This window comes from Lemur catta, chromosome 23 (genome assembly GCF_020740605.2).
Source record: "Lemur catta isolate mLemCat1 chromosome 23, mLemCat1.pri, whole genome shotgun sequence".
Lineage (NCBI taxonomy): Eukaryota > Metazoa > Chordata > Mammalia > Primates > Lemuridae > Lemur > Lemur catta.
In genome coordinates, this window is record NC_059150.1 from 952,887 (window position 1) to 978,318 (window position 25,432).

The 25,432-nt window shown below is 37.7% G+C and overlaps 1 protein-coding gene across 3 annotated transcripts in view; it reads right to left on the bottom strand.

Annotated features, from left to right (window-relative positions):
• The window catches only part of DENND1B (DENN domain containing 1B), a 232,323-nt gene that overhangs the window by 126,119 nt on the left and 80,772 nt on the right, over positions 1–25,432 (bottom strand). For all 3 annotated transcript variants that reach the window (XM_045536506.1, XM_045536504.1, XM_045536505.1), the window contains exon 3: positions 5,040–5,083. Coding sequence is in view for 2 of the 3 variants with exons in the window: in XM_045536504.1 (XP_045392460.1) it covers positions 5,040–5,083 (44 nt within the window). In the remaining variant the exon portion in view is untranslated. The remainder of the gene's footprint in view (positions 1–5,039; positions 5,084–25,432) is intronic.

Genomic DNA, 25,432 nt, shown 5'->3' on the forward strand with positions numbered 1-25,432 from the left:
TCTTCTGATGTGGCCTTGGGGACAAGCGCCGAACTTTCAGTAACAGAAGTTGGCATCCCTGGGTGGGCCCCACTGGTGGCTCAGTGGAACAGCCCCCACAATGGCTGGGAGAAGCAGGGAGCAGGCCCGGGCCAAAGCCATGCGTCTTCGCAGATAGGAGCAACTTCTTTTCAAGGAGAGCGAGCAAGGGATGCCCCAGAGCCTGTTCTAGCTCTGGGGAACCCCCTTCTCTGTCCCCCTGAAGCAGAGGCAGCTCCCCGCAGCCTGGACTGAGCTGAGGAAAAGGACACACATCTGAAGCCTTGCAACAGCCCCAGCCATTTGTAAGTCAAGTTCCCCAGGACGCCGAGACCTGCTTCCACCCGCATTGGGGGGGGGGGTGCTTCAGACCTCCCTGTGAGATTTGTTTGAGGCTCCCATTTGGGGTTGGAGGTCAAGAGGTTGAGTGGAACTAGGGAGCCTGGTTTGGACTAAGCTCCTTTGCGGATCCCACGGAACCGGGGGGATTGGGAGATGTCGGGTCCTTCGTGTGAGAGAATTTGATTCTTGGTTTGCCCCCTTTTGGACTAAGAGATGCTGATTCTCAACTGAGAATTCAGTTCTTGTTCTGTGGTTCCCATCACATCAGCAGTGGTATTTTGTGTTGGAGATTTCCTGTGATGTCTGTGTTTGTCCAGTTTGGCTGCAACACAGGGAAGCTCCAGCTCAAAGCCCCTTGGGGAAAATCCGGCTGAATGGTTAACTCACAGCTACGAAGAGAGTGTTATTATGATCCAACCTACACGCTGGAGTGTGAGAAGCAGCCGTTAAATGAAACTTCCCATTGGATTGACAGGCCTTGTTTGTGTTGGCAATTCTCCATATTGTGTGTGTTTGTGAGTTTTTGTCTGATGAGGTTTTGCACCTATGTCTAGAGATTATTGTGATACCACTTGTCTGGGTGTGAGGAAGTGTGGTTGTAGATGCCACTTGCATGGAGTGTGAGGAAAAGCAGTGGTTGATGGTCCATGGTTTATTCTGAACTACTGGTTCTTTTAAAATTCACAGCTCAAATGGTCAACCTGCCAATACAGATTTAAAATGTTGAGTCTCGAGCTCTCTGCTTGAGATGAACTCACTGCTTATGGTATACAAAGTAGTCTGTGTGTGCATAATTTTTGATAAATTAGGTCCTCCCATCCCCGCTGGAACCCCGACTGCTGGCCAGGGTGAGGTGCCAGGCGGGGCCACAGCCCGGGGTGGACCTGGCAGGAGGGGGGACTGGCCAGGCAGCCCAGGGGCGCACAGCAAGGGGGAGGCCTCTCGGGAGGGCCGGGAAGCCCCGCCTGAACTCTTAGTCCCACGCCCAGTAACTGACGACTCGGGGTCAGAATGGTCTCCCAGCAGCAAAGAGGGACCCTGTAGCTGGGGCTGGCGATCTGTCGCAATATCAGACAGGGGGCTTGAACGTGCAAGAGCCACCAGCAGGGTCCTTTCAGACTGTCAAAGGAACGAGTGAAAAAGCTGCCCAGACTTTTTTAAAGAAGAAGGACCTTGAAAGGAACATTGCTGACAAGTTGCAAAAGCCTCCAAAGTAGCAAGCAGCCCCCAGCAGAGAAAATGTTTTCTTTTGGTGCAGGACTCAGATGGCGAGGGAGGGGCCGGAGCCCCCTGCCTCTGAATATCCCCCCAGGAGCCCTGGAAGACCTGACAGTGGGGATTCGGCTGGTGCCAGCCTGCGTGGACAGAAGTGGTCTGCTTGGCGGGGGCCCTTCCCCTCCCCACCTGCCACAGCCCCGACCCGGCACCAGCCATGCCAGGCAGGACAGAGGTGGTGGGGAGGGGACAAGCAGCAGGGAGGCAGCGCAGGCAGACGGCTGAGGCACTTGAATGTGCTCGGGCAGGGTCCTGGCACTGTGCTGCCTCCTGGGTTTAAACCGGCTCCCGCTCTGTCTGATAGAAGCTCAGCAGAGGACTCGCAGAACCAGCAGTCGGACACATCTGTAAACTTGCATTGGCTTCTCTGGGGTTCCTAGGAATGGCGTCTGGATCCCAGACTTTGGACTGATAGCAAAGCCCTTGTACAGAAAGAAGCAAGGAAGGAGCCTTACAGTCTCAGCACAGATGCTGAGAGGCATCCCATGGCCGGCGGCACGTCCCAGCCACTGGCCAGTACTGTGCCTTGACGGTCTCTTCGCCTACAGACAGTAACAGCTACTTGTGACTTGTGTCTATTCCCAATGCTGCCACCCTTTGCCAGCCAAAGAGAATGAGCCTTCACGACATGACTGTTCAGAGGTCCTGGAGCCTGTGTGTTCCAGCAGGATGAATCCGTCAGGTCAGCCCACGCAGAGCAAGACTGGGATCTTTTCCACTGACGGGAGCAGCTTCAGGGACAACGAGGGGCCACATGCGTGGTGATCACAGCAGCGGCACTGCCACCTGGGACTGAGCCCAGGAAGCTGAGCTGCAGTTATCGAGAGGAAAAAGGCAAACATTTATACAGACTCTAAATATGCTTTTACTATTGTGCATGGTCATAGTGCCATTTGAAAGAACAGGGGTCTCCTGGCAGCAGGAGAGAATATTGAGTGTGCCACCAAAACAATGGCCTTGACACAGGCCACAGCTGAGCCCAAGCAGGTGGCCAGCACGGCCAGAAGAAGTCAGGCCACTGGCAGAGCTGAGGAGGCCACTGAAGGTGATCCGTTCCTCGGGGCCCTGATACCCCAGGGCTAGATTTGGGGCCCCTTAAAAACTAAGGACTGGGGCTCTGACATTTGGGATGGCACAGCTAAACGCAGGCAGAATTCTCACAAACTGGTCTCCTACCCCAAGCTTTGGTTTGGCCTCTTGTAAGGTACACAGTGAATATACACACTGGGAGCATGACGTCTTGGTGGATTTGGAACTAACCATTTACAACTAACTGTTTCTGTGGGCGGGAGCGGTCCCAGGACAGAAAGGTGACCCCTACACGGGGAGCCCAGCATGTGGGGATCCACCCTTTCGGTGACTGGCAGTTTCACTCAGATGCCTGGGCTTGTATTGGCAGTGACCTTTCAGGCTGGGTAGAGGCGGTCAACAGATACCCCACTGCCAGCAGGACTCAGGAGCACACACCACGGAGCCCTGCACGTCTTGCAAGAGTGATAACAGACCCTCCCCTTTGTAGCAAAGGTAACCCAGCAAGTAAACAGAGCCCTACACCTGGAACAGAAATTGCCTGTATCCTGGAATTGATACAGGACGCCCATCTAAAGTGTGATAAGATATTGCCGCTTGCCCTCCTCGGGATAAAGGCAGCCCTGTGGCAGCAGGTTTAAGTTAATCCCCTCCCAAGAAATAGTTCACGGGGGACCCTTCCCAGCATCCCAAGGTGAGTGTGGTAATATAACCACGAGGAAAAGCAAAGAGAGCAAAGCAACGTGTCATGTGAGTGGGTGAGTTGCCACCACCACACAGCAGTCGGCCTCTTTCGGGTCCCTGCCCAGCGGGAAGCAGAGCAGTGGAGGGACCCTAGGAAGTGCCTGTAACAACTCGCACCTTGTTAAAATCGTCAGAAGCGAAACCTTGGGTCCATCACACCAAAGCAAAGAGGTGCAGCCCACAGCGGAAGGGCCAGCTTTAGGGGATCTAAATTATCTGTTTAACAAAAACAAAAAAATGAAAATGTTGCTATTTTTGCTAGAAGAGAAAAAAAGACTACACTAGGGGCAACTGTGGCAGAGAAACACAACTAAGGATGTGTTTTTGGCTTTCAAAAAAAAAATGAATAGCTTTGCCCTAAAGCAGCAGTTCTCAGAATTTGCTTTTTTACTTTTTTTTTTAACCTCTGAATTATTAAGGACCCTGAAAGAGCCACTGTTTATGTGTAACTATTAAAATTTATTATATGAGAAATTAAACCTGATAAGTTTTTTAAAGAGGTGTGGATTCACTCGATAATAGCAATCATGAATTCATTGGATGTTAACACAAATAACATAAATATGATGGTGATGATGAAATTGGTTTTGACCTTGCAGACCTGTGAGATCTGTCTAAAAGTGTCAGTTTGTTCTCAAACATGAGCACACAATAAAACACAATGTGATTTTTGTCTTGTTTAATAATATCTGACTATAAAAAGAAGCTATGAAAATTGTTAAATTTCATTTGATTCTGTTGGGCTTCCTTGCTGTACTGATTAATGCCTTTGCCTGCAACATGAAAGGTTAATTCTTACCTCTCTGGCATTCCTCAAATTTGAATATTCATAGCCTAGTATTTTCTCAGATAGAAAACACACTCTATTCTTCTCAAATTCCTAAAGCCCCCTCTTATCATTCACATGGAAGATTATTCAACGTTTCCTGAAGTGATAAAAATCGAACTCATTATCCTCTCATTACTCTACTTTGCCTCCACAAAATAAACTTTTTCATGCAATCTCTTTTTTCTTCCTTATACTTACCTTCTTCTCCATTCCTAATGTAACCAACTCTTTCAGATCCATCTTACCTCTCAATTGAATACCGCAAGAGCCACCTAATTTATCTAGCAGTCTCCTATACCATATCTTTAAGAAAGTAAAGCTATAGATAAAAATAAGAAAATATTGACAATTCAAATTCTACATGTAAATGATTTCAGCTATTACTATGACAAACAGAACTGATCCCCTTATTTACAGCTGTTACACTTCTAAGTAAACAAAAATAATGAAAGTGTATTCAACAAAGATTTTGCATTGTCAAGTTTTTTTAATGGGGAAATTTTTAATGTTTTCAGATATATATTCCATAGATAAATTAGAAGAATGTAAAAATATGTTGAAACTTTAAACATCCAGTCCCTATAAAGTTTCAATAAAGGGCTTCTTCATCACCCATCTACTTGGTAATTTTAAAATTCTTCTATATGTTTTGCACATACACCCTTTTTTTCTCACAGTTGATCAAGAAGAAATAATTATAGCTACTTGTGTGAGTAGTAGCAGCAGCTGCAGCATCAGCAAGAGTAGTAGTAATTCTAATACTCCAATTTTAAATTTTTAAAAAAAATTATGTGGTTCCAACCTGGTCTCCGAAGTCCTCTGGGAATTTCCACAAAACCACAGGATCTGTAAATAATTGACACACATCCTTAAACAGAGGCAAAAGAACACATTTAAAGCAACAGTCCTGGTTAAATACTCTTAAAATTGTCAAAGCTACTTTAATAGTAATTTTTAAATTTCTCTTGAAACATTTACAGTTGATGAGGTTCACTTTTCCTTGATCAAGTTAAATATGTTGATCTTTTAAGGGCTTTAATAACCTTTGGAATAGAATAAATGAAATTAATAACTTAGGTCATCAAAAACCATTACTGTATTTCTTTCAGCAACTCACTTTTTTATTTACATGTCTTGAAAATTCAAAGTTCAGAATCTTTAATTTTAACTATGCTTACAAAAATATTGGTTTTAATTTGAAAAGACAATTTTAAATGTGGTAAACATGTAATCAAATACATTATAGCCCTCAGGGACTAGACTAAAATATACAGCTTAAATTTCCATTTAAAATCCCCAATAAAAATTTATAAAAATTCTAATAATGTTTGCTTCATATTGGCTTTAAGAATCCTAGACTTCACAGTAATAGGTGAGTTGGCAGACAGGTATAAAGGCAGCTTATTTAAAATACAGTTGATATTTGCAGGACATTTCAGAGAAATTTTTCTAATATATCTAGTAATTTGGTAATTCATATAAATCAATATTGCTTTATAAATGTTCATAGCAGCTTTTCGTTTTATTTCTCAAAATATTTCCCTTCTGTGTAGCATAATAAAGTGAAGTTTTAGTTGTAATAATCACTAATAAATATTTTGGTCATACACTTATTTTTTAATTTTGTCAAAAACTTCTGAATACTTTGAATATCTCTAAAAGGAGATAGTGTTTAACAATAAATTACTTCTGACAAAAACCTTTGAAAGCCCAAGGTAACATACAAACACCAAGTACGACCTATATGACAGGGTTCGAACTCCACTCCAAGGAAAAGGCCCTGGTGGACCAAAGATCCACACTCCAGGTACTCAATCAATGGAAATCTACAGCTTATTTCTACTACTCCATATTGCTTTTTAAGAAGTATAATTTAAGGATGTATAATTTCAAAAGTTTTAATTCCAAGCCTCAATAAATGTCTAGCAACATTTTTAGCATGAACTAGTTTCTCTTGTGTTATTTAACAGAATATTTTTCAAATATTTTAACTTAAAAAGAAAAAAAGCATGCTTTCTATAATTAAACTTTTTACTATTAAGGAGTAAAAAGTTTCCATATAAGTTAATATAAATAATTTAAAACATCTTATATGAAAATAATGTATTAGAAATTTGTAATGGTAATATTAAATGATTATGTCCTCATGTAAAACAAAATGTTTCCATTGCTAAAATAAAGGTGAAATGCATTATTCATCACCTTAAAATACTCAAACATTAATGTCCTGTGGATAACTATGTTCCCAGTTGGAAAAATATATATATATGTGGCAATTTTACCAAAATGGTAGCTGCTAAAGATCTAAATCTCATAAAACAAAAGTATATGATGGAATCTCCATCAAATATGAAACAAAAGTTATTACCTCGATAAATTAATACAATAACTAATAGGCATGTAAACAAATCATCATGCAGAAACGTTGCATAATGTTCTCATAAACAATGGAATTAAGAAGTTTCACTGAATATTTCAAACATCCCTTCTAAACAACCTCAACTTCGTAGTTCTCATTTGAGAAAATGTTTGTGACAAGTTTCTTACACGTTGCTGTGCAGCCCTTACCGTCTGCCCGTACTGTTTGCAGCATTTACCTAAGTGTGTTTTCCTGTCTCGCTTTTCCTCATCTCTTACTCCACCAGTTTTTTCTGTATACTCTGCTTTCCCACAGAGGGAAAACAAGTAAGTACATGAAAATAGCATCTACTGGTTTCATCACAAAGTGGAAAATATCCTTTTTCTTTTCATTAAATGAATTTTATCCTTCAGCACTCAAAACTTTATTATAATCATGTGCATCCATATTTTGAGATGGATTAACTTGGTTCCTGCCTATGTGATTAGATTTAGAGCACATCTGACACATCTTTGTGGCAACTTTTCAGAAGTACTGCAAAGGAAGAAACAAAAGAGCTCTGAAAAAAATAATCCGATTCGACAACTTTATGCACAAAGACTGAATTTTCTGTTCCCTGAGGATTACTTTCCAGATACTCGATCTGATCTGGCAATGTTAGGTCAATTTTATGCTGATTTTATGGGTGAAAGGATGAGAACCGCTGGTGGGAATCATCGCTGCCCGTGACGACTGATACACACTGGGTTTCCTGCTTGCTAACGTCTACTAGGAATTCAAGAGCTCCCTATCTTAATTTTTTAAAAAAAAACTTTGCTGCCAACAATCTAGAAACCAAGTAACAATAAAAGGATAACGTCATTTTGACATAAATATAGTTAATTTCTTATTTTAATAAGAAATGTTACAATGTAGTAAAAAATGTACAAATTTTTATTAAATCAGTAAATTTGGAAGGTGAATATTTAAAGTATGATTTGTGTGCCACCATTACAAAGATTCCAAACCCATTAAGGCTTTTTTAAAATGTAAAGTAAGATAAATTCAGCAGTATTTTGTTTTCTTTCCCAATCAGATATTTCACATTTTCTGGCCTCTAATTAAAAACAAAAATTAAGAACAAAAATTAAAAATTACTTAGAATAGTAGTGTGATTCTACTTGAGTACAAAATTACCCAGGAATAAGTTTCAAATTTTCATAAGTGAATAATATTTACTTAATTCTATAGGATTCAATGATGAATTAAATATACAATATCTTTAAAATTACACATTTGTAAAATTGCAATTCAGAGACTACTTTTGAAAAGGAAGAATGTATACCATTAGTGTTTTGCATGATTATAGCTTTCCGTACTTGATTTACCTACATTGTAGAATCAGAACTTTATGTATGAGGAAATTAAAGTCAAAACAATGAGGAGTTTGTCTTAGCCATAGAGCTAGCTAATGTCAGAGGCCTGGAGCTTTCTTAATTGAGATATAAAGAATGCTTACTGTAAATGATTTCCAATAATTTATACATTTTTGTGGCACATTTAAGTTCAATTTATTTCACTGAAAAAGCTATGCGGTACTAAAGAAACGGGAAAAGTCCCTGCCGGGCACTGACCTACGACACCCATGGAAGAAATCTAGTTGTTCAAAGCTTTGTCTCAGGCACGGTTATCAGGTAGAAACTCTTCAACTCAACTTGAAGAGTCACTGGCTTAATAACGTCAAAAAACATGACTAATGAAGGAATGAGGTCTTCTGAACAGAAATGAGCAAAAATCATTAAAGAAAATGTGTGATTTTTGTTCTTTCACCTGTAGGGATACAATGGTGAACAAAGCAGAGTCCTTACCACTCATAGAAAAGAGGAGCATCAAAACATATAACACAGTAATATTTAATGCATTTTATGGTACTAGCTGCATAGGATGCTGCAGGAGCACATAATAAGGAGATCTAACCTATTTAGAGAGCCACTACAGGACTTCAGAAGGAAAGGACAGGGAAACTGACACTCAGGTTAGACAAGAAAATGATGATTTGTGCCATACAGTGGGCAAGGGAAAATGCTACTGAGTGGAGAACCAACATGTGTGAAGTCTTGGAGGTTAAAAGAAAACAGAACACATTTTAGAAACTGAAAAAATCTAATCTATCTGGAATGTAGATTGGGAGGGAGACAACGTCAAGAGATGAAGCCGGATTGGCAAGGAAAGCCACCGAAGCAGACATGGCACAAACCAGGTGAGGAAGAACCACCAGAAAGGTACGGCAAACGCAGCTGGAGTGTGTGTCGTGAAGTCAAGGGAACAGAGTGTATCTAAAAGAAATCCTCAAAAAATGCTGCAAACATTGAAAAGCGACAACTGAAGAACTGCAACTGTATTTAAAGACATACAGCCACAGTCAGATGGGCTTCAATTAAAAGGCAGGAAGAAGGATGTAGATTTAAGATTATGGAAAGCGTGTGAAGAAAGATAGACTGTGTGGAGGCAATTTATTTAAGAAAGGCTATAAAAAGCAGAAGAAAGTAAAGGTGGGTAGAAAGGTTAAGCTTGACAGATTTGTTGTGTTTTAATTTCAGACGGGCACAGACTTGCACATGTTTAAAGGCTGACAGGAAGTGATGAGCTAGCAGAGCGACAGAGAAAGAAAGAGCCTAAGATCCCCGAGAACACAGCCAGGGCTGGAATCCTGGTCAAGACAGTGACACGAGCCTTCGACAGAAGCTGGAGGACATGTGCCACCGTTACAGGAAAAAGAGAAGAGAAAGCCATAAATCTAAGTAAATCTGTTGAGGTACAAAAATAAGAGTCTTGTGTAACAGTTGCTAATTTTTTTGTTTGGTAGGAAGCTCTCTGAAGCAAAGCTTTCTGCTGAGGAGTTGTGAGTAGCTGTCTTAGGAAAGCTGAGTACGCAATTTAGGTACAGGTCCAACCTGGCATTTAACGGCAACCAAGTGGGATTTCCTCCTCCTCATCATCCCACAGCCTAGACAGAAAAGATAATTGGTGGATTCAGTTAGGGTTAAGGTTTCCATCAGTCATGTGTGATGGAAAGAGAATTTGAATGGACTAGTTATAGATATGAATTACTTATCTAAAGCTAATCAAGTTATTTTTTTCCATAAAATCTATTAATATTATGTTAAACCAAACAGGCAAATACATTTTAAAACAGCATATTTTCAGTTGAAGATGTCTTACATATATATGAAGACTGTAGGCTTGAGAAATAAGATGAAATAAATAAATGGAAGCATAAGTAGAATTATGAAATTAGGCAGCTTAAGTTCTGGTCTTCTGCCTATGAATAACACAATGCTTTCTGTCTGTGATCAGATGCAGGTATTGAAACATAGCAAATCAATTTCCTTCTCCACTTCTCTAAGTTGATCTTAAAAGAACAGTGCCTCAGCTGCTTATTCAAGTATCCTGTGTAACTATCTTTTCTACATGTGCTAATATATGAAAAAGACTGAAAAGCATGGAGTTTAATAACTACAGTTAAAATTATAATTTTTATTACATCTGTCAAAATAGTTTTCAAACCCACTAATCATTGTAATTTTTTATTCAGCCTGATTGCAAAAAAGGATTTAAGGAAGTATCTCACTCAATCATCTAGGGCCACAAATGACCTTGGCAAAGCCAGAGAGCCAGAAAACCAACACCATGCCATTTTTCCTTGGCATGTACGCCAGCAAAACACAGATTTACAGCACTGATGGAAAAGTATCACTCATTCTGACAAAGCAGTAATAAAAAGCTTTGCTGATACAACCAAAAAAACAATACCACCACCACATTAGACTGCACATTACAAACATTAAGACTACAAGCAACAATGAAAATAAAAACAAATTCACTGCCAAAAAATCTTAAATTCAGACTACAAATATTCTTGATAAAACATAATCACATGTGTGTACAAATTATTTTAAAGCTAACATAGATGATAATACAGAATTTTAGTATCTTTTTAAAGGTCTACTTCAGCAGTTCTCAAACTTCAGCGTGCAACAGAAATGTCTAGACATCCACATTGTTGAGTCCTACTCACAGAACTTCTGAGGCTGGTCTGAGAAACTGCATTTCTAGTAAGTTCCCAGGTGATACTGATACTACTCGTCTAAGCACCACACTTAGAGCTAATAGCACAGATCATGTATCTCTCACAACAATTACCATTATGTGTCACGTTAAGGAATTTAATATTTCCTGATTATAAATATTCTAACATGATAAATAATTTAAAATTCCCTTTATTACATATTTTTTTATTTGACAATAGGTAGATCTTCACAGGGCCAAGAAGAAACACCAACCAGAGCAGGAAATACTTTTAGAAAGAAAAACACTACCAAATGTTTTTAAAATCCTTTCTGTGCTAATAAGTCTACTAATAGGATAATTCTACTTCCATATCCCAAGGAAAAGAATTTTATTTCAAAATTGACTGTTTTATGACACTGGACCTATATAACTGATGGAGAACTTTAGTTGTGTGAACATAAAGATCTACTGTCTATTCATTTCCTCTATCTATATACACCGCATACAGACACACTGACAGTCCATATCTAAACAAGACAGACATCTGTCTGTACCTTTCCATGTCAGATACGTGAGGAAATATTTTTTGCTGCGCTTTCTTAGAATGCTTTGCTTTGTAGAATTTAAGCAATTAAGTTCCAATTTGAACAACAGAAGGGTAAATGCAAAGTATATCTGTGAATGTAAAAAAATTTAAGGCTTCTGTTTCTTTATTTTGTATTTTCACAAAAAGGTTCATTATATATGGATAGAATCTTAACATTTTCTGAATGAGAAAGGACCTTAAAGGTACTTTTTACTGCTCGGACTTAGGAAAGTCATATTTCATCCTGCGTGTCTGGAGCTAGTAACTATCGAAGCCAAGACTGGAATCCAGGTATCCCGGCTTCTAGCAGGACATCCTCTCTGAAACAGGCCACTGCACGTACAGCATCACACAAGTAAACCCAGTTTGCTCTGGTTGGTTATCTTTGACTTTAATGGTCATTCACTGGACAGTAGTTCAAAGTACATTCACACTTAATTATCTACAAGAAGATATTTTCAGCAGAACAAGTATTTAATTTTTTTTTGTAAAACAATGGCGTAAATCTTACAGACTTCCTCTGAACAATACTTGGAAATCTGTATGTGAAGAAACCTTGAAAAGAATATTAACAGTACTCAAAATCAATATCCTCTCAATTTGGAATTAAAATAATTCTTCATATAATCATGTTAGGTTTGACTTACATGCACAAAAACCTTATACAAATGAAAACATTATTTCAAGATCTTTTACTTTATAACCAGTTGCAAAAATAGAGATCACACTTCTGTTTGTTGCTTTACATAATATACACATTTAAAAGCAAGCAAATTTGGAAATTTGTCCATTTGTTCACCATCCTAAAAATGTACATAAGCAGTGGTAGAAATAAAATCTAATGTAATGATCCCATTGTGATTATCTTCATTCTAAAGAGTCATCTGGAAAATCAAACTACTTCTACTACTGTAAAATAATTTTGGTGCTTTTGAAATGCAAACCATAGAAACAACTTAATGAATAATTCTAGTCGTTCCAAATGTTTCTCCCCAGAATAACCTAAAATTAGCATCACAACTCAAAATAAGGAAGCTCTTTTTGCTCATATATTAGCAAATTCTAACTAAGGTAATGAAAATGAAACTTCAAAGAATCTTATATAATCCATAGCATGTTAGATATATCATTTTACTACTTCCATTCCTTTTAAATAAGACCTATTATAATAAAATGAAAACTCTCATCAATCACCTGATAGAGTAATTCCAAACTTAACCAAACAGGGCTAATGGGTGAGAATTGAATTGAAAACACCTTGACAAAGAAAGCAATTTCTTTTCTTCGCACTCCTCTGAAGCTGTGGGTGATCATGGTAATCGAACCATCAACAGTGAGGGGCCATCTGTCCCAAGGGCCCTTCGTGAGAGTTAAAAAAAAAAAAAAAATCAACAACAAAAAAGGTAAAGAAATGCTGTTCCACAGATGTTCAATTTTGATTAATCTATGACAAGGAACTTACAACTGAGAATCAATGTTTTGACGTTTTTCAGATATCAATCATTAAAAGCAAACACCAAGTTTTTATAAGAACACAGGGGAAAAAGAAGTTAATAGTTTGCTTGCAGAAAGATGATCTGTCATTCAAAACCTGATACACCTTTTAGTCAGCTAAGATGTGCATCCTATCCTAAAGCAACAGCTTTTATTACGATTCCCTTAAAGAGGAAGGAAGACAAGAGGCCATGTTTTAATTTAGCATGAGACAGTGTTTAGTAATTCTTCCTACAAGTATGTGATTAAATAAAAAGACGACATGTATTTTTATTCACAATATTCCTTATATTTAACTCTTTGAACTAAAACATTTTAAAAAAAGCACAGCCTTAGCATGAAACTTCAGAAATGTAAAATTAACTGAACCTCTCATGAAACAGTTGCATTTTATTCATAACTTTTAATGCTCATATTACACCAAAAAAATAATTCTGTGTAGAAATGCAAACTTAGCAAAGGCTTTTCCTGTTTGACATAAAGGTAGTTTGAAGTGCAACAGACTCTTGGCACTCCTAGATATAACACAGTTTCAATAAATTGGAAATAAGCTAAAATTTATGAGTAGAATCATACCAACTATTAAAATGACTCAAAGTTTACTAAGATGAAAATATTGTAAGCTACATTAAGAATTACTAAAAATATTTTAAAATTAACTTTAAAATGAAAATACAATAAAACAAAATATTAAAGAACCAAATTAAGCCATGTGTCACATTTCTTTCAGAATACATCTAAGTTAGGATCAAATTAAATGTAGAGTATACTTAAGACTCAACAAATAAATTCACTAAGAAATTTACTGTAAATGCAATAACTACTTATCTATATTTTTATCTACAAAGCCTAGGAATTGATTTTGTAATCCCAGAGAGATCTCATATCAGGCACAGGACAGAGGCAAATACTAATACCCTCTGGAAGAAGAAATACTCAACTCAGGTCTTGCCAAACATAAATTTGCTATTCAAAATTACTATAGAAAATCTAAACAGCTGTGATTATAACCCATCAGAAACAGAATTAAAATATTAATTTTGTTTTGCTCCTGCCTCAAAGGCTTTTGATATTAAAGTTACCTGAAACAACATATATAATAAAAATATTTAAAACGTTTAAAAAAGAAAATAAGGATACCAAGCATGAGCAAACAATAAGACATTTTTAAAGACAGATTTTGAAAACTAGAACTTCAAAAAATATAATTTTTGAAATTAAAAGCTCAACGGATAGAATAAACAGCAAATCTTATAAAATTGAGAAGAGAAATAGTGAAATAAATCAGATACAAAAGATAGTAAACAAAATGAGGCACAAAGATAAACACAATGAGAAACATAAAGGAGGTTAAGAAAAATGGGGACCAAAATAACAACACAGATCTATTTAGAGTTCTAAAAGATCAGACCAAAGAGAATGGAGTGTGTATCAAGGGGGAGGGAAGAAAATAATATTAGAAGAAATAAAGACTAATTTTTCCAAAACTGGCCAACAACATAAGCTTTAGAAAGCACAACAAACCCAAGCTAGAGCTCAAGAAAGACAGTAGAGGCCTGATAATGAAATTCCAAAGCACAAAATGATGCCGATAACTTTAAAAGTATCCTACAGAGAAAAGAGATAACTAGAAAAATATATACATCATTACACTGACAGCAGACTTCTCAATAGCAGCAATGGAAGCCAGAAGACAGTGGAATAATATATTCAAAACCTTTAAGAAAGTATGCTTGTCATTTAAAACCATGTAAACAGAAATGTAGGCAAAATAAAGATATTTTCAGAAAGACAAAAACTAAAACACGCACCAAGAACAGACCCTCACTAAAGCAGTGTCTAAAGATTGTAACAGCAGGAAAAGAGGATAATTCTCCCTAAGGAAAGTGTAAAATGCAAGAAATCACATATTTCATGTATGCAGACCAATATATACAACAATATTTATTGAAGCACTGTTTGCAATTGACAAAGTTTTAGAAATAACTTTAAATGTCCATCAATATGAAAATGGTTATATTATTATTATTCTATGAAATACTATACAGCCCTGAAAGACTACAGTCTTGAAAAAATTACATCTGCTCATATGAAAAAAAATGTACAAAATACAGTATTGAATGAAAAAAGGAGACTAGATGAAGCCAGAAAGATAAGAGGAAACAGGGAGAACATAAAGGACCTTAACAGTCACAAAGAACTTGTCTTGAACTCTGGGAAAGGAAGCCACAGAACAGTTTGAGCAGAGAGGTAACATGGTCTCACATATTTCAAGAGGATCACTCTGGCTTCTGTGTTGAGCATAAACTGAAAAGTGACAAAATAATGAGCCCAGGTATGAGGCCACTGAACAATTCAAATAATATTTTAAATGAACCTCCTGGGAAAAGAACTTTCACCTTATAGATACTAGGACTGGAATTCAGTCATATATTGACAATCTGTGGTGAAATAGCAGGGAAGACAGCAGATAACATAAGATTTATAAGATGATCCACCCTCCTGAGACAGAATTCGTCCCAAGAGCAATACAGGCCTATGAGTCAGAGGGAAACTCTCCCAGTGGATTACAGCGGGTGTTTATGAACCTGATCTAACTCAGGGACCTTGTCAGCACGTGGTCACTGTGGAAAGTGTTTCATAGAATGACTAATGAGCTCTAGGTCTGCAGAACTTCAACACAGACCATAAGAAGCTGCCTCCCTACTCCGCAGGGACTGGACTCACAGTGCGGGCTGTGAAGGATCAAGTGGCGCTGAAAGTACAAAGGGCCGGCAACACCATCACGAATGGCAGCCCAGGTGACAAGAGCAGCAGCAGTGACACAGGGTGCACTTCAAACAGTGCTCGAAGGTGATGGCACGCGTCCCTGCCAGCACCAGCCAGCATCACCAGCATCATCCTGGTGGAGCACCAAGCAAGGTCTGGAGAGACGACTGCGTCAGTCATACGGAGACGACTGCAGGGACAGGCATGAGGCACAGCAGCTGAGGGAGACGAGCAATTCCTCAGCACCTGTGAGACGCCCCTGGGGGACCACGGACATAGGGACCAAAGTGAACACCTCAAACTGGACTAAGACCCAGAAGGCGCTCAGATAAAGGTCATCAAGCTGCAACAACTGAGTCTGAATTTCAATGTGTCATCTCCACCCTCAAGTTAGAGACGCCTACGGACTTGTGGGTAACACTTTCAAAATATCTATGATAAAATTAAGAAACTTGTTAATGACAAAGTACAATGATAAGCAAAACAAGCATAACCCAGGTATTATATTTCAGGTCTCTCTTGCTATACTATGAAAGAAGTAGAGATGTGAACAAATATTTCACTCTGTTACTAATTAAGCATTTTTTTAATTCTAAAATCTTCCCTGATAGCATCTTCCTTAACTAATAATGAGTTTATATCATTAACCTTTGAGGTCAATATTATGATTGGTAAATATAACACTGATATTGGCAAAAAGAATCATTTCCTTGTAGGGACAGAAAGCTGTTAGTCTGAACATGCTTACCAATTATTAACTTCTAGAGTAATTTTCACCCATTTTTCTTAAAACACGTAATATCAAGTTATTGGGAATTATATTAGAAAGACCTTGCTAGGTATTGAGAATAGAAAACAGTGATCTGGTTTTGAGGCCAACTAGACTGAATTCTACTTCTATAATACATAGACTGCAAGAGCGAACACAATTTCACAGGGATTATTTGTCACGTGAGTTTACCTACGAAAATAACCACGTACTGGAGATTACAGGCTAGAGGGGTCACAAGAGGCCTTGTTCCCCTCTCCCTGCGTGTCTGCCTCCTTCACATTACACCAAACTGGGTGTATCCGTTTACACTCCGCACACACACTACCACGAACCTCCCAGCTTCCCTCCTGCAGTGTCCAATAAACCCAATGGTTCAAAGTTCTTCCCAGTAGGACGGTCTGAGTGCAGTGGTGTTTACAACTAATTGATCACAACCAGTTACAGATTCCTTTGTTCCTTCTCCACTCCCATGGCCTCACCTGACCAGCCTTAAAAAGTTCTTCCCAGTAGAACAGACACTGGAGTCTCTGAGGGGCAGGGGGGTGGAGGGTGGGAGGTGGGAGAGGGGTGGGAGATGAGAAATTACCTAATGGGTACTAAGTACACTCACTGGGTGAAGGTGACATAAAAAGCCCAGACTTCACCACTATGCAATATGTCCATGTAACAAATCTGCACACGTACCCCACAAATCAATAAAAAATGAAAATTTTTAAAAAATAAATAAAAATTCTTCCCAATGTCCAACTAAATCTCTCACAAGAGAGCTTAACTCTTTTCTCTCTTGTTGAAAAGCTGGAACATCCCCACACGTAATTTAAAACAAATCCAAAAGCTGTTACTGAAACTCTATTTCCCATATCTCACAAATTATTTCCTCTACATAAATGTGGTGGTTCTCAACCCTTTCTGTTCATTAAATTGCCTAAGGAACATCATTTTAAAAAAAGGTAACCTCTTTACCCCACCCCATACCATGCTAGATGTCTGCAATTTGTTTAAAACTCCCCAGGTGATTCTAATGTGTAGCTTTGGCTGAGAACCACTACCTCAATCTTTCTGGAAAAAAAAAAAAAAAAATTTCAGCCTTTTTTCAAGTTTCAAATGTTTCAAACTGGACTGAAAACTAGAACATAATATATAATTCCGTATGTAAAACAGTGTTTTTTATAGATGTTCATAGCATAGATAAAGCAAAATTTCATATCTTAAGCCAAATTTTTCCAATGACTTCATTACACTATTCCCTTAGTGTCTAACTGAATCATACCCATCTCACTCTACTAATGAAACCCAGGCACCAAAGCTGAAAATCTCACAATCAGCCTTAACACACCTTCTTCATCCTCTATATCTAATCAGCTGCTAATCACGTTAGTTCTTTCTTTGAAATGTAGTTCTCATCCATTCCTCCTCTTTCATATTCTAACCCTACTCTAAATTCTTACTAACTAGTCTGGCTGACACTTAGCTCTTTTTCATCCCACTGCCACTAAATTAATTTCCTTAAAATAGTGTTGTTCTTTTGTTTTGCTTTTTAGAGGCAGGGTCTTGCTCTGTTGCCCAGCCTGAAGCGCAGTGGCACAATCAAAGCTAACTATAGCCTTGAACTCCTGGGCTCAAGCAATCCTCCTGCCTTGGCCTCCCAGGGTGCTGAGATTATAAGCCACCCCACACCCAGCCTAAAATCGTGTTATTATGCCCCTGTTCAAAGAAAAAATGTTCAGTGGCTCCTCAATGCTTACACTGAAAAAACCCAATTCCTTATTCTGTGTTGGTATTTAATACCTCAAATATTCAAATTTTAACACAATAAATAACTCTACATATTAAAGACCAGTCAGTGTAGCAAAACTCGGCACCTCCGACCCAATTCCATCCTACCTAAAATTTCCCTCTACATTCCAAAACAAATTTTCCATTCAATCTAGGCATCCAGTCTTTCATGTACATAAAATGACAAATTCCAAGGATTTACTCATACTTCAATACATGCTGCACCCCCTTCCTCAAATCCTATGTTCACTTTTATCTGTGTCTCCAGATTCTTTGCACTATTCTGGACCACTGCTGTGAGACCTTCCCAGAACACTGCAACCTCACGGACGGCCCCGCTTCCAGGCAATACATATCATCTAAACCAGTTATTCTGAAATATGTTATACTGCCTTACACTGCTGCTGAACTATTTTATGTTTCCTCATTTAAATAAAGATCCTGAAGGCAGAAATCATGTTTTATATTTTTGATGTATACTTCGTAAAAGCAGTTTTTTCAATTTTTTCATGGAATTTATTTTTCATTCCTTCCAGCCAATGGAAGTATATAATGCATATGAAATTCTTCCCTATCACATCAATTTTTTCAGAGTAAACTTCATGACCTTAATGTGCTTATATCAATGTGCTTATTTTAAGTAGTTAGCCTACTTTAATATAAGTCTGATCAATTCTGATTTAAAGGCAATATAATGAATCAAATACTTGTTGATATCAAAGAGAGTCAAGTGTTCTGTCCTTATGTTTTCACTAAAGACAACAAGCAAATGAACAGGGTAAAGCCATCACTAATTAAGAAAGCACCACACTTCAAGAAATAAATGGTCAATTAAACAGTAATTACATAGAATAAATAGGAATTATGCAGAATTGTCCTTGGACATTTGCCACTGATGTATTTTAGTTAGCCTCCATAATGTTGAACACAAGTTCTCAAACTTTTTGGTCTCAGGAATTATTATTTATACTCTTAAATATCACTGAGGTCATCAAAGAACTACTGTTTATGTGAGTTACCGCAAATGATGTTTACTGTCCCAAGTACACACTTCATCAGTCATTGGAGCAATAAAAAGCCTACAGAGAAGTCCACCACCTACTTGTGAAAATAGGGGCAAAAAAAGGCTAATAACATATCAGGATTATCATGAAAATAGTTCTGACCTCACAGAACCCCCGAAGCACTCCAGGGGATCCCCACAGCCCCCCAGACTCCATGTGGAGAAGCACAGGCATAACGCAATTTAGAAAACAGCATAAAATCATGTTTAAATGTGGCATAAAGCTTTTAAAAATTAAGATTTTCTTTAAAACCTAAGAAAAAGTCAAGGCATAATTATTTGTTATACACAAATATATTCCCTCTTTATAGGTAGAAGGGAGAAAAAGATTTCAAGGTGAAATGCCTTTAGAGCACACAGGTGTACCCACACATATAGATGCAGGTGGTGTAAATCAGTGCAGTGAGCCTGCAGGAAACAACACAAGGATGCAGTAAAAAAGAGACCCCAGACCCCTTCTCAAGAAGGCAGCATCATCCAGCTCCAGCCACGTGGAAAGTGGGCCCAGTGTTGACAGACACTGATTTTTCAAGAGAAGCTAGAATTTTTGTTAAAAAAAAAATCCACCTAATTTTATGTTGGGAAAAATAATTAAACATTTCATGAATACCATGTGAGCCTACATACACACATTGCCTAGAACAGCGCCTGACACTTCGGAAGCCTTACGTCATTAACTATCATCATATTCAGTACTGTCAGGCAAAAGGGGGAAATGCTATGACACAGATGCAGACATTTGGCCATGGTGAATGGAGATAATGCATGAGGCAAAATGACTGGTTGTTATTTTTTCTTTATCATCACATAAATCTACCTCGTTCCACTCCCAGGACCTTCCTAAGTCTGGTCACTGTTTTACACCATCCTTGCGTACTTCTGTCTCAAGGAACGATTCCTTATCAAATTTTCATCAACTATTTATTAGCTGAAAACTTAGAGCGCTGCACAGTAGCTCACCGCCCACTCCGACCTAACGTGTACATTTCACGTGTTTCACCTCTTGTCTCTTTCCTTCAGCTCACTGTCACCTTCTACTTTCTACCCTTTTTCTTCGCCCTTACCTCTTTATCACTGGATAGCCAGCACAATCTCTAGCCTCTGTTTCTCCCCCTCTTTCTCCTTTTCTGTTTTTCAGAGTAAAAGTGAAACGAGGCAACCACGGGAACAAGCGCCTCATACTACCAAAGGGAGTCAGAGCAAGAGGAGAGTCATTACACGATGACACCACAGCATACTGCACCTTAGAACAGCCGCAAACAATACAACACAAGCAGCTGCTCACCCACATCTACACGTGGTTACTCTCAGGAATAAGTTACATACATTAACACAGCCAAGCAAAGAGCCCAAGTGCAGAAAACCTTAATTATTGTTCAAGACTGATATCTGATTGACAGGAGAAGGAGAAGCAATTGGTCCAGATCGATAGGTCCAAGCCAGCAGGTGACACAGGGATTAGCAACTTAACTTCCATCAGTTCTAAATGGATTATAACTAAATTCTCAGTATTGATAACATTAATATCAATATAAGATCAGACAGAAATCTCCAAATTCTTTTTACACTAGAACTACAACCATCTACCTGGACTTGTATACTATTTCATAACACTGACCACCTGAAGACCTGTATGTACAAACAGAATAGGCACCAAAATGCCACAGACCAAATGGGAGTCTTAGTATGTACCACAGACGTGCTGTACCCAAGTTTTCTATTTCTGCAGAGATACACGATCATATTAAATAAGGAAACGGGGAAAAATGAAGAAAAAGGATCCAGATTTTATCCTCGTGTAATGAAATAAATATCCAGAACTTGACAAAAGTCTGTAATGGAGCTTTTTAATTAGGGAAAAAGAGCAAAAGAAGAACATTACATATCTATTGTTTCCCGCATTTATAGTGTGGTCTGCGACATACACTTTCCAAATTAAGTTTAAACATATATTTAAGAACGATAAGTCAAAAGACACAGTTGGAAATACATGTGTACTATCAGAACTCAAGTATCCATCGCTGACAGTCATCTGCTTGACCTGTTTTCACAAACACAACACACAGACCTCGATGAGTGTTTCTCCTCCTGCTCTTCTACCTTACCCAACACTTTTCCCCTCTTACTGGCTTATTTTGCGGTCAGAGGTTAAACTGCTAACCCTTCACCTTCCAGGAAAGTTTTTTTTCCTCTCTTTATAAAAGGTTTTTCACAGTGTGCAGCAGTGGGATTAGCTCCTCTCTTGGAGAACAAAAGCTGTGTCTTTGTCTTCGTTGTTTGTGCCTGGAGCCCTACATCAGAGGAAGCTGCTCCTACTCAACACGCACAATGATGAGATTGTGAGGCCACGAAAGCCTGGCCTCTCGGTGTCTAGACTCTCACCCAACCAGCTAGCCAGAGAAAATCCTGTCAAGCATTCAGCTGAAAATTAACTGAGGTATCCTGTTGAGAACCTGATGAAGATGTTATTTGACCATACGGTAAAACTTTCCATTGTTGAACATAAAGATAAGAGAAAAACTTTTAGAACTCAATGCTTTAACAATCTTGGTCACCAATTCACACATGGGTCAGTAAATGTATTTTACTAACATACAACCCCTTCCTCTATACGCTCTCTTAAAATAATACACAGGCTTATTTATGACATTCTAATCTCCTGCACTTAAAAATCTAACTAAAGGATACATTCAAAAATATTACAATAGACCATTTTTTATTTGCAGTTTTTATATTAGATATTTCTCGTTAGAAAGTTTACTATTGTGTTTATCGCTGAAGGAACTGGTCAAAATGCAGAAGTCAAAAGAAAACTGTCATATCTTTTCACATCCCTTAATATTTATATATTTTACAAGTTTTTAATACTAAACAAAAGACAAATAGTAAACCAAAAGCAGATATTCAATTAAAGCTTTAAAACAGAAGTAAAGTCGTACATAAAACAAACCATACTTATAAAAACTATTTGTAAATTTTTTTAACCTGTAAAATGTTAAAACACATTAAACAAATTTAAATTTGTTCATACGGTGTCAGTAGAAAAAGAATTCCCTTAAGTATGTTGACTTATGGGTGAGTTCATGAATATTTACAATGATTGTGGGGAGGACTACAGTTTTTAAAATACAACCTTATAATTCACATCCATGGAAACAACTAATGTTGAAAATTAAGTGAAAACTATGTATGATTATAATCATATTAAATAACCTCATAGTGAAATCTGAAAGGAAATGCACAAAAATAGATATTTTTATGTTATTGGTATAAAAAGCATAATCTTTACCTTTTTTCAAAATTGTCCATAATATATAACATTAATAATTTAAAAAATAAACTGTGCAGAATAATCAGAATAGTTCAAAAGGCTACAATGGATAGGAATTAATGAGAGGCAAGAGTGCAACCAACCACTGACTACAGTATTCAGAATTCAAGAATAAATCATGGGTTACATAGTCCATACAGTAATATAAATTGATTCCCCAAATTTTAGGAGAAATATAAACATGCCCTTTTTTAACCTATAATGATGATTAGCCTGACAACTTCAATAGGTCATGACCAATAAACTTCAGAAAAGAAATAAATTTATTCTCAGGAGGAAAAACAAACAAACAAACAAAAAAATCAATGCTTATAACAGCAGATGTCTGATTTGGAGAAGTATGTGCTATTCTTTTAAGAGTCAAATGAAAATCTGAGCCTGGCAAAGAACACCACTTAAATTAAAGACTCTAGAACAAAATGCAGAAGCAATGACTGGTAGGAAATGTGAAATATTTCATTCCTGCTTCTGTAGAAAAAAATGTATAAAAAATTTAACAAAATTAAAAGGAACATTTGATAAAACAGAAAAATATAAGAAAATAAATTTAGTTAAATCTATATATGTATAATAGTTAACAGAATGGTACAAAACCCAAGATTAAATAGATCTATCATGCCTGTCATTAAATATCTTTTCTGTCCATGAATCATGCCTAAGAGAAATGATGGAAAAAAAGACAACCAATTAACCATGACTCTTAAAAATCAATATTGTATGTAGGTTCAAGACACGAAGAAAACATTCAAAAATGTTAATATTAATTTCTAGAATATGGGATTAGGTGTGATTCGTATTTTCTTGTACATGCATGTCTTTATTTTCCAAATTTCCATCAGTAAGTATGCATATATGTACTCATAAATATACTACATATTAATACATCTATCAGCACTAGACTATTATTATAGTTAATAGAAAAGAAATGTTAGTTATTTTGTAGAGTAACTTAATTTTGGAAAGAATACTTTATAACAAAACATTCTTATTTGAAAGTATTTCTATATAGTCACTTCCTCCAACAAACCGAAAATCAAGAATTTCAATGCTTCCTTTAAAAATTTAAATTTGATCTGGCTTATGATAAAATATATTAACTTTCCAACTTCTAAAAATTTAAGAAAGCTTAATGTTAGAAATAAATCATTCTGAGAATAAATGAAGCACAAGGGAAGTAAAGGAAGGAGAAGAAAACATGGGAGAAAGATAAAGGAAGGCTACAAAAGAGAATGCTATGGCATGATGACCAGTCAAGGTTTTTCTGTAAGAACTAATTTTTAGCTAATATGTGACACTTTTATGAAGCTTGTTCATAGTATTAAATGCTTTTCTACTAAAATATAACTCGCCATTTTTGGCCAGCTGAGCTAGAATTAGCACAAAGAGTAATTCCATTTCCACCATTCTTCTCTGGTGTCTTTTTTACAATCCATTGATATGTACAGCAGCTTAGGTTTAGAAATTAGGTAAGAAACGGTTTGCATCAGAGGTGAAGGATGAAAAACAAAAGGAAGAACAAAAAACAAGTTTGGGCCAATAATGTGTCCAAGCTGCTTGGACTGGGGTGAGCTCCTAAGATCATACAAGATGCTGATTCAGTACAGGCATGAGTGGCCAACCGACTGTTGATCTACTTAAATGTTTTTTCCCTTTTTCCTCAGCACTTGGTCATACAGTTAGAGATGACATTTTCCAGTCTCCCTTATAGCTAAGTAGTATCACTGTGTGACTAAGTTCTTAGCAAGGAAAGTGACTTATCAAATTTTCCCCTGCCTTGCCTAAGAAATTTCTTGCCTTAAGTATTTCTCTTGGCCAGTCCTGTGGCTTAAACTTGGACACAGTTAGTGACCCAGCTTTGGATGCAGATGAGAATAACAGTTTAAGGGCTGGGCACGGTGGCTCACACCTGTAATCCTAGCACTTTGGGAGGCCAAGACGGGAGGAGTGCTTGAGGCCAGGAGTTTGAGACCAGCCTGAGGATGCATGAGACCCCCATCTCTACAAAAAACAGAAAAATTTCCCGGGCATGGTAGCATGCACCTGTAGTCCCAGCTACTCAGGAGGCTGAGGCAGGAGGATCACTTGAGCCCAGGAGTTTGAGGTTCCAGTGAGCTATGGTGATGCCGCTGCACTTTAGCCTGGGCGACAGAGCAAGACTCTGCCTCAAAAAAAAAAAAAAAAAAAAAAAAAAAAGAATAACAGCCTAGAATATAGCAGAAAAACACGAGGTAAGAAACACGGATCCCTCAGTAACTTCACACAATAGTGCCCTCCAGCCACTCCAGCCAGACCACCTGCTTTAAATTTGCATATTATTTAAACCTCTGTATTTGGAGAGTTTTTTTTTTTTAAACAGCAGATTGGCCTTTATTCTTTAGAAGAAAGCACCAAGTAACAGAATGGACAATTTTTAAGGAGGAATAACTGATTTAGAAGAAAAGCTTTAGGTATTATCTCAGAACATGCAGGAGAAAAAAAGATCAGGGAAAAATAAGAGATGCAAAGCTTAATCTGGAATCTAGAATAACTATGATTCAAAAACTCATACCTCTAGGACCTAGTATTGTGTTTAGAACAAAGTAGGCTGTCAGTTAACATTGCATGAATCAACGAATAAATGAGTGGACTGACCTCAAGAGGGGACACAGGACAGAAAATGCACCAGAGAAGTGCAGATGGTTCTTTCTTCAATAGCATAAAAATCTACATCGATTCAAAATAGATAAATCACTTCTCTCTATAAAAGCTGACAGGTAAGAAAAATTCTGCTTTCTTACCTGTACTTCCTCCAAGTTCAGAATTCAAATTGCAGAATTTCAAGTTATTGCTACATGTCTAGGTCCTGATTTGTTTTTCCTTGATTATAGTAGCAACTACATCCATCCGAATATTGGAGGCAGAGTGGCTCTATTCTACTGCATGTTCTGCAAATTATACCTGCTTCAAGTGATGTTTTATTGCCTGAGAATGCTACTCAGCTCCATAGAAAGGGTTT